The sequence below is a fragment of the Pseudochaenichthys georgianus genome, chromosome 22, assembly GCF_902827115.2.
Source record: "Pseudochaenichthys georgianus chromosome 22, fPseGeo1.2, whole genome shotgun sequence".
NCBI lineage: Eukaryota > Metazoa > Chordata > Actinopteri > Perciformes > Channichthyidae > Pseudochaenichthys > Pseudochaenichthys georgianus.
The window spans coordinates 32,264,190-32,280,870 of NC_047524.1; the positions used below are offsets into that span (position 1 = coordinate 32,264,190).

Genomic DNA, 16,681 nt, shown 5'->3' on the forward strand with positions numbered 1-16,681 from the left:
ACTAAGCCTATGTATCGAATGGGCGAATAGAACCCTGTCACATATGGTGTCAGAAGTGGGATGGCTAGTCGGAAAGGGCTGGGCCGCGTTGTGATTAAAACGAACAGTTCAGCGCCCCACGACTTTACTGCAAACAGTTACAACCTTGACTTTACATCAGAAAGAACATACATTAAAGAAGTGACTAACTGCAAGATAAGTTATTATCCAGTGGAAATTCCTTACCTACTGGCCTAGTTAAATCAAAGTGGTTACTTTTTTTTGGCTGGGCAGTGTAGTTTTACGTCTTATTTGACTTTCTCAGGACTTAAAACTGTTTTTTGGGGGCAGACCCCCACAAAGAAAAATAATATATACACACATACTCATCTTAACAGTTTTTTATGCTCATCGAGTCATCCGTGAGCAGAGCATCAAGTTGGCACGCCTATTACAGCTGAATGCGCCTATTACCATCTTGTTCAGCAAAACGCCTCACAAACTTATTAAGATCAACAGCTTTAGAGCGTTTTGATTCAATGCTGAGTACAGCCAAACTTGATATTCTCTTCTCTGTCCGTGTAGACCGCCAGTACCTCATTCCTTCCGTCTACTTGAGTCTGAATGCTTCTCGTTTTGCACCTTCCCCCCGTTCAAATGAAATCGCCGCCAATCATATTCACAAGCTGGCGTCAGGGCCGGGGGAGGGGTTACAAGGCTCGCGTCTTGTGCTGCATTCACTTGCACTCGGACATTAGAGATTTTCTCTCATAAATGTCCGATGAGCCACAACTTTTCTTTCAAAACAAAGATGCCAACTGGGGTGGCAGCTGGGGTAGATCCGCCCCTGCACACATGCTCTCTCCAGTACAGGTTAGCTCTGAGTGTTAGCGATGCTAATGTAAACACCGACCATATTACGTCCAAAACAGTCGGCATTGTTTCTGACAGCAACGTTTCTAATAGTGAGTAGTTATAAGTCAGGGGTATGTGTCCAAATGAGATTAAGTACCTGATAAGAGTGATTTATGACTAGGGATGGGTATCGTTAGGATTTTATCGATACCGATACCGGTAGGCTACTGCTTATCAGTATCGGTATTTTTCGATACTCTTATGGATACTTTTCAATAATTTAGTGCTCAAAATTATAGACATGAATACAAGATGTGAAGATTAAACAGTCATTTTATTGTAATTTTCTTGCAGAAATAACTGTATAACTTATACATCAGCTTCTCAGAAGCAGACAAAAATAAATAAAATATCTTAAAGGGGCCTGCTTGCCCTATCATTCTTTTTGGGGTTTCCCTCAGACAGAGGATGAAAAGAGTAATTTTTTAACATTTATAAATCAGTTACATCTTCATCCAGACATTTCAAAATGACAAACTAGCTCGACAAGAGATCCTTAAAACATTGTCCTACAGTGACATCATGCAAAACTGTGATATGAAGAAATTGGTACAAAGGCTAAGATGGCAAAAATATAAAGGCGAATACGTATATTATTCTGGATTGTACTTTTAAATCATCACAAAATAAATGATGTGCTGAACTGAAACACGTCAAAATGTGTCAACAATTGCTGAACCATATATTGAAACGTTGACCTTTAACATTTAAATGCAGTTTTCCAATTCACAATGACATCTGTAAGTTTAACTGGTCTATAAAGCATTCAATGAAAGGCCAAATTATTATAGGTGTAGGAGCTTACATTAATACACTGTCAGTGTTAATAAACTAAAAAAGACAGGCGATGTGCCTGCAAGACTTCACTCAGGTAAACCAAACATATTACCCGTGCGCAGCAGCTAACCTGCCTGCGAGCCTTCGCCCAGGTCACATTTACACACGGCGCGGCTGAAGCCCGCTAGCACTATTAGCACTGGCAGTATCGCTAGCAGCCACATTGTTTAGGCTGTCAGTGTCAAATACGCTGCACCGTTTTAGATTCAATGAATGTCTCGTTTGCAAATGCTTCATTAAAGGGATAGTGGAAATCCGCGAATTTTGGGTTTAACTTATGTATCTTTATTAAAAATAAGCATAATAAACCATTTTTTTTAATTTCATGCGCCTAGTTTCATTTTATTTTCAATTTTACTGCTCCCGACCATGTCCTCTCAATGAAACAAAATACTTCGGGAATCTTCGGGTGATGACGAAAACAAAGGAAGACGGGCACAAACATTGGCGGACATTCAATACAATTTTCATGTGAATAGCCGACCTTTATTATGGTGAATAGATGTGTTTTGTATGGCTGTAGTGCGACAGCAAATGCAGAGAATGGCGTTTCGAACCATGCGTTTCCAAGAAACCCAGCCATTCGTCGTCAGTGGGTGAAATTTGTTCAGATAACACGGGCAAACTTCACGGAGCCGAAGCTGACGAGTACTTCGGCAGTCGTGTGCTCCCGTCATTTTACTGACGATTGTTTCGAGATTCCTCTGTCTCTAGCTCAAATTGAAAGTGGAATACATAAGAAACGAGTATTTTATTATGTTTTCTGGCTGATTTAATGCATCATTAGCCTGTACCATTGTGTACAACGCCATTTATTGCCTGTCGATTAGGCGACCGGAGGCCTCGTCATCCGATAATCCGGTACACAGTGTCGAATGTGTACACTACAGTCATCATATAGACATGATAGACTAACAGTACTGTGAGTACAGCCTACACTTGACAGGCAGCCTGGCTAGCCTAGGATTAGGACCCTACTACGTCAAAAGACCGATTGGCTCTAGCTGTATATCATGCTAGTATACAATTAATTTCAATGTATTCATGTAATTAATGCCCATAAGGCTGTTACATATACAATAATAAATGTGACAAGATAATTTATGTGAACCTGACCCTGGTATGTTATGAAATGTACCCTACATGCAGTCATCCTCGGGCATAGCCATAGGCCTACAGTACATGCATGCCAACTTTTGCAATATATAATATAGCGCCTAGCGTGAGCTATGCTTGGGGACCTACCAGTCAAGATTATTTGTGCGTAGGGGTGCATCATCTGGCGCCTGGTCCTGGTCATCCTCGCCATTGCCCATGCCGTGAACTAACTCCATCACCTCGGGCTCGGGCTCGAACAACTAAGGACGTAATGGTCCATCGTCTGGCTCAATATTCTCACCATCGTCGCTTACTGAACCGGATTCAGATTCAGTTCCTAAAACTACATTTTCGCAGGAAGCCGAGAGGATGTTTCTGACTCGCTATGATCACTGGATACCTCGTACAATCCTTCTTCTTTGTCTGGTATATTTGCCCTTCCACGTTCATTCTGCATAGAGTTCCATTCCTGAGTTTTCCTCACTTCCGGTTTGGCTGAATCGATCATTTCGTTTCTAAAAATGTTCGGGGAAGCTGCAATAAAGTGCTTCTAACATGCGTAAGGCAATTATTATATTTTTTTAATCAGGTGTGATTGTTTTGGTACGTAATTATGCTTGTATATAAGTTAAAACGAAACTATTTGGGGTTCAATTTCCACTATCCCTTTAAGTTGCTTGTGTTACCCCCTTTACAAGCAACTAATTGAGTACATAGATTGCACCTTGCACTATCGCCACTACATTGTTTAAAGTGCACCCAGACCTTCGATCACCTCGCTCTGTCCGCCATGCCTGCGGGAGTCTCACAACAATAATAAGAGCGCTGTTGAGAGGGATGACGAGTGGCATTTACAGTGGCCAATCAGAGGGGTCTCAAACCGGATACATCACACGGGATGAGGGTTCCCAACCAACCAGAATGGTTTAAAGTTAAACTAAGGAAGTAGACGTAACACATATACCGATAGCAGCACCGTTTGTCCAGCGGCTTAACGGTATACCGATACCGTCCAATCATGTACTGGTATTGACTTAGTACCGGTTCTCGATACCCATCCCTATTTATGACCCTCATAAACCTTAGTCCCGCCTCCAAATCCCTTTGAAGTGGCACCTGTCACTCTGACATCTGACCGTTAACCCTCTTATCTTTTATGACTTGTTTGTTTATTGTTTTATTGCCACCTCATAAAGGATGTTGCACAATAGATGGGGATTGATAAGACTTTACACATCTGACCTTTGACCCTTTTATCTTTTATGACTTGTATTTTTTTTATTGTTTTATGGCCCCCTCATAAAGGATATTGCACAATAGGGGGGTGATAAGACTTTATTACTCCTTTGATGTGAAACCTGTTAGAGTGTCTTAGTAGGTCATTATTTGTCAATGATAAAACCAGATATAGTTAATGATGATAGTATGACTTGTTTAGCTGTTTTATAGCCCCTCATAAGGATATTGCTCAATAGGGGGTTAATATTACTTATTGACTATTTTGTGGTAATATAAGGTTGTATGACATTTTATTGTTTAATTACTTTATTAACTATAAAGAAGCCCCTTTGAAGTTGTGTTTCCCTGGATGATGGAAATAGTCTAAGTGCCATGTTAGGGGGACATTACAGAGCTCATGAGTCCGCCCTTTGAGGCTTGAAGAGCGGACAAAGAGAGGTGTATTTACCGGTGTGTTTCCTTGGATGATGTAAATAGTCTAAGTGTCATGTTAGGGGGACATTACGGAGCTCAGGAGTCAGCCATTTGAGGCTTTGTTAACATTAATGCTTTTTGCTTTATTTGTGTTACTAAGATACTTTTAGATACACTTTGAAGTGTGCAACACTTTTACAACTGGTAGAATATTAAGTACTTTGTAAGGAATTGGGGTTTTTTATAGGCATTTTGTGATTTTTAGGGCTGGTTCATTGAGACAATGCAGTTTTGAAAATGTCAAGTTTCAAGGCTTTTATTGTCATCTGCACATTACCTACAGTGTACTGTAGATATCGCAATGAAAAACATAGGTCACAGGCTCCTCCAACAGTGCAACATATATATATATATATATATATAGAGGACATAAAACAGATAGCATACTGCAATAGAATGTTTTGAGATGACAGATTTGTGCGTAATTCTCTCACAAAGGAAATGTAAGATACATGTTTATGTATGCAACAAGGTCAAACAATATAACAATTAAATACTTTGTCTAAATAGATGTTATTTAAGAATGTGACTGTTATTGGCAGTTTTTGATTTAAGTAAGACAATCCAGTTAAACAATGTCGTTTTTGATGACTTTACTGATTTTTGCTACCAAGATACTTTTAGATACAGTTTGTAAAACTTTACAACTGGTAGAATGTCATTCACTTTGTAACACATTTATTTTCTTAAAGACTGTGACTGTAAAAGGCAAGTTTGTGATTTTAACACTTATTTACTGACACTGCTGTGAAGCGAGTTTACCTACAATTCTTGTAATAGGTGCTATACAAATATAAAGCTTATTACTAATATTAATATTATTATTATTATTGTAAATGACCTTTAATACACTGAACAAAAATATAAATGCAACACTTTTGTTTTTGCTCCCATTTTTCATGAGATGAACTCAAAGATCTAAAACATTTTCTTTATACACAAAATAACCATTTCTCTCAAATATTGTTCACAAATCTGAAAAGATCTGTGATAGTGAGCACTTCTCCTTTCCTGAGATAATCCATCCCGCCTCACAGGTGTGGCATATCAAGATGCTGATTAGACAGCATGATTATTGCACAGGTGTGCCTTAGGCTGGCCACAATAAAAGGCCACTCTAAAAAGTTCAGTTTTATCACACAGCACAATGCCACAGATGTCGCAAGTTTTGACGGAGCGTGCAATTGGCATGCTGACAGCAGGAATGTCCACCAGAGCTGTTGCCCGTGAATTGAATGTTCCTTTTTCTACCATAAGCCGTCTCCAAAGGCGTTTCAGAGAATTTGGCAGTACATCCAACCGGCCTCACAACCGCAGACCACGTGTAACCACACCAGCCCAGGACCTCCACATCCAACATGTTCACCTCCAAGATCGTCTGAGACCAGCCACTCGGACAGCTGCTGCAACAATGGGTTTGCATAACCAAAAAATGTCTGCACAAACTGTCAGAAACCGCCTCAGGGAAGCTCATCTGCATGCTCGTCGTCCTCATCGGGGTCTCGACCTGACTCCGGTTCGTCGTCGTAACCGACTTGAGTGGGCAAATGCTCACAATCGATGGCGTCTGGCACGTTGGAGAGGTGTTCTCTTCACGGATGAATCCCGGTTTTCACTGTTCAGGGCAGATGGCAGACAGCGTGTGTGGCGTCGTGTGGGTGAGCGGTTTTCTGATGTCAATGTTGTGAATCGAGTGGCCCATGGTTTTGGTGGGGTTATGGTATGGGCAGGCGTATGTTATGGACGACGAACACAGGTGCATTTTATTGATGGCATTGTGAATGCACAGAGATACCGTGACGATATCCTGAGGCCCATTGTTGTGCCATTCATCCACGACCATCACCTCATGTTGCAGCATGATAATGCACGGCCCCATGTTGCAAGGATCTGTACCCAATTCCTGGAGGCTGAAAACATCCCAGTTCTTGCATGGCCAGCATACTCACCGGACATATCACCCATTGAGCATGTTTGGGATGCTCTGGATCCGCGTATACGACAGCGTGTTCCAGTTCCTGCCAATATCCAGAAACTTCGCACAGCCATTGAAGAGGAGTGGACCAACATTCCACAGGCCACAATCAACAACCTCAACAACTCTATGCGAAGGAGATGCGTTGCACTGCGTGAGGCAAATGGTGGTCACACCAGATACTGACTGGTTTTCGGACCCCCCCAATAAAGCAAAACTGCACGTTTCAGAGTGGCCTTTTATTGTGGCCAGCCTAAGGCACACCTGTGCAATAATCATGCTGTCTAATCCGCATCTTGATATGCCACACCTGTGAGGTGGGATGGATTATCTCGGCAAAGGAGAAGTGCTCACTATCACACATTTTTTCAGATTGGTGAACAATATTTCAGAGAAATGGTTATTTTGTGTATATAGAAAATGTTTTAGATCTTTGAGTTCATCTCATGAAAAATGGGAGCAAAAACAAAAGTGTTGCATTTATATTTTTGTTCAGTGTAATATAAAATAATAATAATACATTTGATTTATATAGCACACTTTAAAGACAAACGTCATCTCAAGGTGCTTCACAAAGCTATAATAAATACTATACTAATGTAATACGTCTAACTATATTTAAAATGAGGTTACCTTTTAGAGAAGTGATTATATTTGTATGTAGTGCCGAGAGAAGGGAGTCAGAGGCGGTGCATCGAAGGTGCAAAGTTGGCTTTATTAAGCAGCAGAAAACCACATGTTTCCGGCCTGAAGCCCGGGAAGCCAAGAGGAAGAAGCAAGGAGGGCACACAATAAGTACAGTCAACAACATATATGTCCGTGTGGAAACAATACCTCCAACCTGTAGTTCCATGAGTGAATTATGTTAATTAGTGATCACTACAATGCCAATATGTTCTTATGGTAAAGCTTTTGTTTTGCACTTTTATTTTGATAGTAATAAGATTTGGACTCTTATTTTGAAGGAACCTTTACCGGAAGTCAATGGACAACGTAGCAGTGTAAACACACATACGTATAATGACAGATAGATGACGAATACATGAACATATAATAAATAGTTACATTGGGTTCTTAGCACCTGGCTGATAAGGGCACAAGCTCTTAAATTGGTAATGATTGTATAAAAGCAAGGGTGTGCAATAAACATTTTTTATCTGTTTTAAATGTACCTTAGAGGAATATTTTTCAAGTTTTGAATACTCTTATCAACATATGAGTGGACAAATATGCTTTATGCTAATGTTTATTATCATTTGAACAATGACAAATATTCTCATGAATATTCAACCCAGTCTCACGGCATTTCGTGTTCACCAACACGATTTTTAATCTATTGATTCGTGTTCACCAACACGATTTGCCCCTTTTTTTTTTCGTGTTGCACAGCACGATTTTAAAAGCAATGTATTTCTACTGGTAATGTGTTTTGTGCCTGCAGGCTGCAGCACGTCTTTTTCTCCGGTCGGGTCGTGGAAGACCGGAAGCTGTGTGGTTCATAAAAACATGTTCTTACTCAATATCAAGCCACAGTTATTGCTTTTATTTTAAATCGTATAATTTCGGACTTTTGTTGCCATCTGTGAGGAAAATAAATGGGGCTCAGAGCCTCAGGATACTGAAATCTGTATTTTTTAAATCTTTTTTTCCTTCTAATTTGTTATTCTTTTCAAAATAACACACTGTTATTTACTCACCAATAACACACAATTATCCTTGATTTTATTTATTGGTTTAATTCCATAATCTCGGGCTTTTTTGGCGTCCGTCAGGAACTGAATTTCAAAATAAATATAACCGGAAACAGACAGGCATTTCGAGCGATTACCCAAGATCCTCAGCTATGGTTTTAAGCTCGCTGACTGGATGTGTTAGCCGCAATGCATGCTGGGATTTGGTGTTTATATTATATGAAATCCGGAAAACATTTTAAAAGTATAAAATAATACTTAATTCCGAGTGCTCTTGCTTTTCTCTTTGAAAGTCATCACATAACGGCATTGTAATACACGGTTCGGCTGCATTACATATTACAGATCTGCCGTAGTTCTTTATTTATAGAGCTCTGATGAGAAGACCTTTGGAAAAACTGGAAGAAATGCCGCCGAAACTGAATACTTGATGTGGATCTTCAATTTCTCTTCACACAATACGTCTCCTTGCAGTATCAACACTAATTCGGCTGACTTTTACATTTGATCTAATTCATAGATAGGTTTTATTTACACCATAACGGTGCACAGCTGATAGAAAAGGACTGTAGTTTTCAAAGATATTACTGATTTTCTTTGAATGTAAGAATGTAAATACTGAGTCTGAAATAGTATAGCAATATGCTGTAAAATGATGTGAAAACATGAATAAAACTACACATCTTCAGATGTTGTACATACACACTAATAATACAAAGTTATTATGGCTGTGTGCACCTTGTGTGCACCTCCTAGTGGTTAAAGCACGTTATTGAATTATTGTTTTTATGTGTTATATTTGATTAAAGAAATATTAAGAGTACATACTTTCATAGGGGGAAAGTATAAATATAGAAATATAGAATGTAAAAATCAAGAAGATACTATAAGTGATCTCTACAATAAAACAGTTTAGTGCAGGATGTACAAAGATATTAATAGGAGGAGGTGCAAAACAGAAAAACGAATTAACCTTTATTTAAACTTTAAATATTAAATATTAAGCCTGACAAAGTAATTAACGTCTAATATATTGCTTTCCTGCAATGTTAACTATGTTGAAGCACTTATTTTAACTGATATTATACACATTAATTATACTCTTATGTATGTAGACAGTTTAATGGTGGAGGTACACACATATTGATAGATGTCTTGTAATGCACTGTTGAGGAACCTGTGACCCAAGTTTTTCATTCATTGCATAACTACACCGTAGTTGTGTATGATATGTCAATAAACCTTTGAAAATCTTGAAAGGGATGTGCAAAAGCCATAATATACAGTCTTTAATTAACTATTAGTAGAGAATAACGAGTAATGAATATACTTTATTACTCGTTTCCATTCATGTCAATTGCAGATACATGTTTAGTCTTCTCAAGCACCAACTATCAAATATCTCTCCTGATTGTTGGCACTTGACAATCACCTTACCTGCATTTTACTCAGGTGTAACTAAAGTCTGATTTAAGGGTTGTTTATATTTCACATAATTAATCAGAATCTGCAAAGTAACTCAAATAAATGCAGTGGAGTAAAAATACCAGGTTAACCTCTGAATTGTAGTGGAGTAGAATTACAAAGTAGCAATGAGCTGTCATGTGGGTATACGGCATTAATATAATGCTGCGCATTATGGACACAAGTGATTTTCACCCATTTATTAATTATATGTTTTACATTTGATAACACCAATGTGTTTAATACTGGCAACTTCTAATTGTGGGAAAAACGAAAACGTTCAGTAGAGACGTCCCATAGAACATTTTGCGAAACACAACAGACAGCATGTGTAGTTCTGGAGGGGTGTTCGATTCCAGTTTTGGATAGTCTGGCGTGGTTTCGTTCCATTTCACACAGCTGTTTGGCGCTCTGCGTAACCTTACGGGAACTGTAGTCCTAAACAATAGCTGGGGATTATGGGTAGTGTAGTGTCTTCGGCCATCCTAAACTCAGAAATGTTGACAATCGCAATGATGCTCGAATTAAACCAATAAATAAAAGCAAGGATAATTGTGTGTTATTGGTGAGTAAATAACAGTGTGTTATTTTGAAAAGAATAACAAATTAGAAGGAAAAAAATATTTAAAAATACAGATTTCAGTATCCTGAGGCTCTGAGCCCCATTTATTTTCCTCACAGACGGCAACAAAAGTCCGAAATTATACGATTTAAAATAAAAGCAATAATTGTGGCTTGATATTGAGTAAGAACATGTTTTTATGAACCACACAGCTTCCGGTCTTCCATGACCCGACCGGAGAAAAAGACGTGCTGCAGCCTGCAGGCACGCAACACGTTACCAGTAGAAATACATTGCTTTTAAAATCGTGCTGTGCAACACGAAAAAAAGGGGCAAATCGTGATGGTGAACACGAATCAATAGATTAAAAATCGTGTTGGTGAACACGAAATGCCGTGAGACTGGGTTGGAATATGAAACACAACAACCTCTGAACATTACAAATATTCGCCTCAATTCAACCTGGAACCTGTGTGTGTGTGTGTGTGTGTGTGTGTGTGTGTGTGTGTGTGTGTGTGTGTGTGTGTGTGTGTGTGTGTGTGTGTGTGTGTGTGTGTGTGTGTGTGTGTGTGTGTGTGTGTGTGTGTGTGTGTGTGTGTGTGTGTGTGTGTGTGTGTGTGTGTGTGTGTGTGTGTGTGTGTGTGTGTGTGTGTGTGTGTGTGTGTGTGTCAGGGTTTCCGCTAGGATTTTATCTCGCCGGTCAAATGTCCGGGCAGAATTTATTTTACCGGACTAATTTGAAACTTACCGGTCATATTTCAATAATAATAATAAGAGTTGTGTAGCAGAGTTTCCGTAAGCAGTTAATCACCGGACTATGAGCAGATATGCTGATGTTTAAAACTCAGTTCACGGGGTCATTTTTATATTGCTTCAGTTTATAATCGTAACAGATCGAAAAAATTCGGATTAATTTTCAATAAATGATTCAACAAACAACATAATTATTACATTCAAACAAACTACTTGTAGTAGATAACGTACATTATTCAGAAGTTTACATCAACTTTGAATAATAACACGGGAGAAACGGAGCCTCTCTTTTCCCCTCTCCCTCCCTCTCTCTCCTGACAGCACGTCAGTTTCTCCTGCAGCTCCTGCAGCTCGCTAAACAGAGGGCGGGGCTTCAGGTGATTATGCAGAGCAGCGTGTCTCGGTCAGACTCAGCAGCTGATCTGATCTCTCTCTCGCGTCCGGTTACACTTCACTCGCGTTTATGTCCATATCGATCAGATCCAGCTCTCCTGATCGGCCTTTATAGAGAGCACCGATCGAATTATTAAGAGTGAATATCGGCCGATAATGACCGGCGGCCAATCGATCGGAGCCTCCCTAATTATTACCAGACATTTTGACCGTCAGGTTTTGAATTTACCTGTTAAAAACCGGTAATTACCGGCTAACGGAAACCCTGGTGTGTGTGTGTGTGTGTGTGTGTGTGTGTGTGTGTGTGTGTGTGTGTGTGTGTGTGTGTGTGTGTGTGTGTGTGTGTGTGTGTGTGTGTGTGTGTGATGGATCGTTGGAGCTATGTGCAACTCAAGGCATATGCTCGAACGGGAGCTGCCTGGACGCTGCAATCATGTTGCACTATCCGTGCTGAGTGTGCTGACTTCTCCTACAATGTCCCACTGTCTGCTTCCTGCATAAAGTCAAGTGCTCGGCGCAGTTGTGGCGAAATGTCGCTCCTCTGTTTTCATTTAAACAGCTCCTTATATCCGTTAGCGCAGCTAGCTAGCACCAGATGCTTACAACAACAATGCACGTAAGGTCTCTCTCGCTCGCTCGGGCCACACATACACACACCCTCCCGGTCCTCCCGATGGCCAGTCGGTGCCTGCCGGTGAGCGTGGAAGTGTGGTCTGCCACAAGCGGGCGGCAGGAGCGGGGCTGTCAGCATCAGTTTGTAGATGGTATTTTAAACTCGATGCGCTCTGAAACTTCCGGGCGGCCGAGGACAAAAAATACACATGCGTTAATCGCATTAAAATAATTAGTGGCGTTAATATTGTTTTGCGTTAACGCGTTATTAACGCGTTATTAACGCGTTATTAACGCGTTAACGCAAAACTTGACAGCCCTACTGAAATCGATCCTTAGAGTAATGTGTTACGGAGCCTTCTCTTCAATATTGTTTCCACATAACGAGCATTTTGCGCTGCTCTTTTCCAATGTGGAAGCAGAATGTGTGAAAGCATACAGCACGAGGCGGGGTGTGTCTCGAGACATCTTTAGACTGGAATAGCGGGCCCAGTACATGAACTCGCCTTGCAGGTGCACACGCCAGGATAGAGAAAACTTGCTCGAGTCCGAGTCCAAGTCGGAGCGTCAATGTACAAGTCGAGTCCGAGTCATTGTGGGGGGGAAAATTCACGAGTCCGGGTCCAAGTCATCGTACACGAGAATTCACGAGTCCAAGTCCGAGTCGCGTCAATCAGTGCGCGAGTCCGAGTCCCGAAAATCGGCACTCGAGTCCGACTCGAGTCCCGAAAATCGGCACTCGAGTCCGAGTCCGGGACTCGAGTACTCCATCTCTGTTGGACACATACCCCTGTCTTATAACTACTATAGTGCTGTGGGTCCGCCGCCAATATTACGTCATATCGGCCGCAAATCTGGATCAGCTCCGTTGTACCACCGTTTTTAGAGGTTCGGGTACGGAGGAAAAGAGAGAGGGTTTTATTTGCTGATGCTGCGTGAGTTCCCTGACACACCGGGGACACATCTTTATGTATAAAAGACATCAGAAAGTGCATTTTGCATGATAGGTCCCCTTTAAGTCAAAACGAACATTGTACATGTATTTGAATGTACTTTGAGGGGCAGTTATGGGGTTACTTTAATGTCGTACTGTATTTGGCTGTAATAGTGAGTGGATGATCTTTTCCTGCAGGTTCAGAAGAGCCATCATAGGAATGGTCCGATGTCAAACCAGGCAGCGAATCACCATCAATACTCAGGTTCCCATGACAACCTCCCAACAAACTCTGACCCAGTGAGGTGAAATTCCATCAGAACCTTATTGTATTCTTAAATGATGAAGTGACATGATTCAATGTCAGTTCTTCTCTCTTAATGATCTTCTCTGTGGTGTTTACTGTGTATATTCCGATTCTTGGATGACTTCAATAACTAACTGACAATAAAATGCTTTCTGTGTATGGATTGCATTATTCAACTGCTGGACATTATCACATCCTGTGCTTGGAAAGGCAGGGCCGGCCCTGACCAATTTGCTGCCCTAGGCAAGATTTTAGCTGGCGCCACCTATCCCCCAAAATGCAGACACTCACTATGACTCGCGCATGAATGCACGTGCACGGTTGTGGCATGACCACCAAAACAGAAAGACATGGACACAAGATAATCGGGAAATTTTTTTTTTCCTCCCCAATTTTCGGCCCCCCCGATTTGCCTCTACTGCCTATGCCAAGGGCTGACCCTGATCTAAAGCCTCTTACACACTCTCAGAATGATGCTTTTCTCATGCATTATTGGTGTGGTTTTGTATGCATAAAGTTAATGTAAAAATACATAGATTCTATAAAAGACTCAAAATTGTACTCACTATACGAAAATGTTCCATCCCACCAACATTAAATAATGAAAGAAGCATTGTAGTAAACATTTATTCATTCAACTCTTCATCTCCATTTCTGCTCACAAATACACAAACACATTGTGGTGTGTACTAAGGCAGAATTCATCATCATATTTTATATGTGGGTCTGAAGATCATGGCTGCACTCTGCAGAGAAAAGGCTGTATTGTTATCCTCTATGTGATGACCACAAGATCAGGAACAAATCAAAAAGGACAAAGCTAGTAGAACTACAGAGGAAAAAGGCTGCAATAAAGGAAAACTGGGCGGCCACATGATGGGAGAACAATGGTGATGTTGAACTGTAATAAAGTGTTACAGGAATGAGTCAGCACTTCAGGGCTCACTCTCCTGACAATCAAGTTTTTAAAAATGTGTTTTTAATTAGATGCCTGGAATAAGATCTGTGGTGAACACAAACGTACGTGACCTTCACGTTTTGTTCTATGATACCCCACTGGAGAATTATTCAAGCAGTGGTGATGTGAAGTCATGTGACCGTCATGTATTTCGTTTTTAGCATTCTGTTAGATTTTTATCTCTAGCGTTTGCATATGCACTTTTATAAAAGTGTTTTTAATATGTGGAGATTATCCTGCAGAACAAAACATATATGCATCATAAAAGTTTGTTTGCCACAAAGATTGTACGCAATATTCAGAAATTCAATGGGAAAATCCTCTTGGCTTTAACTTGAGGGAGACCTTGCTGGGTCGGACTAGAAAAAAAATCACTACATCACAGCGTTAGTATCTAAAACTCAGTCAGTAAACATTGGACAGACATGATCTCTACTTGTTTAGAACCCAACCTAACTGACCTGAGAATGCTTTAATATTGATGATAGCAGTGAAGGGGAAGTTTTAGATTAGCCAAATGGTACTTGGGAATGGACACTTGGAACGTTGGAAATCAGACGCCAATGTGTTAGAAAGTGAATATCTGTTTGGATTTCAGTTTTTCAATGTTAATTCAGATCAGCAGCCCTGTTTTTGGCCCTTCAAAAGAACACTAACCTAACCAAGCCTGGCCCTGTGTGCAGTGAATGGTAAAGGCCATATGTATGTACAGTAATCCCTGCAGGGTTTCACACTGATGCAGCTTTAGAGGGTGTTATTCTGCAGCCACGCGCTGATCTCTTCCTCATTGGTACTGATCCACTCGATGTTGTTCCTCACTGTCTCCAGCGCCTGCTGCCTGGGCATCGCCCCGGCACCAGCATCCGGTGTTTTGAGGAAGAAATGCTCCATCTATGGAACCGGCAGAGAGAAATATGTTTCAAGTCTGAAAACGACTCAACTTTCTTTGCCTCAAACACTAAAATATCCACTTTTTCCGCTAAGAGGCATCAGTAAATAAAACTCTAAGCTAAGTTGTAACCAGGGTAAAATTATATACTGATCTTGTGATACATTTTTCTGCAGTAAAACTGGCTCACAACTGTCGTGTTATTCAATAATACACAATTACGTGTCTCTTTATTGGTAGCCCACATGCTAGAACACACCTAGCTCACATGCTCCGTTACCATAACATGTCCTCTGCCTATGACGTCAATCAACCGTGCCTGTAAGGCTTCACTCCTATTGGCTAACACACACACACACACACACACACACACACACACACACACACACACACACACACACACACACACACACACACACACACACACACACACACACACACACACACACACACACACACACACACACAATAACACCACATCTCCCTTTTTATGAATCAATGGGTAGACTGCCATTGACTCCACAGACCTTAGAGGATTATTCTGCCTCTGTAGGGTGGAAGGTCTGTTCCTATTTGAACCAGATATAAAATAACAGTTAACTCCAGACCTTAATGAACTAAATGTAACCTATGATATTTTGTGTATTACACAACATTAATGCACAACATTACTAATAACCAGTTTTTTTACTCTCTTATAAAACTCCCTATAATATCTCTTAGTAGTGCTGCGTACCTGGACTCACATTCAGGTTCAGGTCCAGACTCAAGTCCAGAGGTTCAGGTTCAGGTCTGGACTTATAAGTCCGGACCTGAACCCATGGCTTGTGTCAAGTTGTGTGAGTAACTAAAGTGAACTTATTGTGAGCTAATTATCAATTGAAAATTAACTCATAATCAACTCAAATTCAAACTCGTCAGGTTTATTGTGCTCCCTTCCAACTTGTGTCTACATTTCTCTACAAAGTACAAATGTAAAAAAAACACTTTTTGCCACTTAGTCTACAAATGACAGCAACTACAGTGAACTACTACAAAGTTCAAACATTTATTTCATTTACCAAACTAAAGTAACCAAACAGTCCCTGAGCTGACTGAGCCTAAATCCCTAAAACGTTGCTGAAAGGTAGAGTGTAGAGTAGACTATACGCATTACACTGTTACACACCTACTATACAGTATACACTGTAGTGACTGTACAGTCAGAGTGTACTGTACTGTACACCATGTCTTTTCTACAACTCTACATGTGTACATTATACAGTACATACTACATACATAGTGATGTACATACATACTGTTAGAAATTAAAATCAATGTTGATATGGCGTAATTTGAATTAAATACACTATTTAATTTAAATCAGTTTTATTCTGAAAAAACCGGAAGTTCACACTATTAACTTAATACTTTTATTCTGAAAATTATTCACTTCCGGTTAGCATTAGCATGTGGCGAAATGCTACGTTTTCAAACCGTGAATCGAAGGTGAAATGACATGGGATGTTGTACACTGAGCACACTGGGATTAGCACTCATTTATTGACGTTGAATAACGTTTATCAGGGAATGTTTAAATAACCACAAGACACCAGAATGAT

General features: G+C 40.3%; 2 protein-coding genes across 2 annotated transcripts in view; one reads left to right on the top strand and one right to left on the bottom strand.

The window, feature by feature from the left end:
* Positions 1–13,364, top strand: part of rrh (retinal pigment epithelium-derived rhodopsin homolog) — a 50,874-nt gene extending 37,510 nt beyond the window's left edge. Inside the window, exon 7 of the mRNA XM_034111873.2 lies at positions 13,125–13,364. Coding sequence (XP_033967764.1) covers positions 13,125–13,230 — 106 coding nt within the window. The 3' untranslated portion in view covers positions 13,231–13,364. The remainder of the gene's footprint in view (positions 1–13,124) is intronic.
* A 496-nt stretch (positions 13,365–13,860) lies between these two features.
* Positions 13,861–16,681, bottom strand: part of enpep (glutamyl aminopeptidase) — a 46,892-nt gene continuing 44,071 nt past the window's right edge. The window contains exon 21 of the mRNA XM_034110784.2: positions 13,861–15,082. Within this exon, the coding sequence (XP_033966675.1) occupies positions 14,936–15,082 (147 nt within the window). The 3' untranslated portion in view covers positions 13,861–14,935. The remainder of the gene's footprint in view (positions 15,083–16,681) is intronic.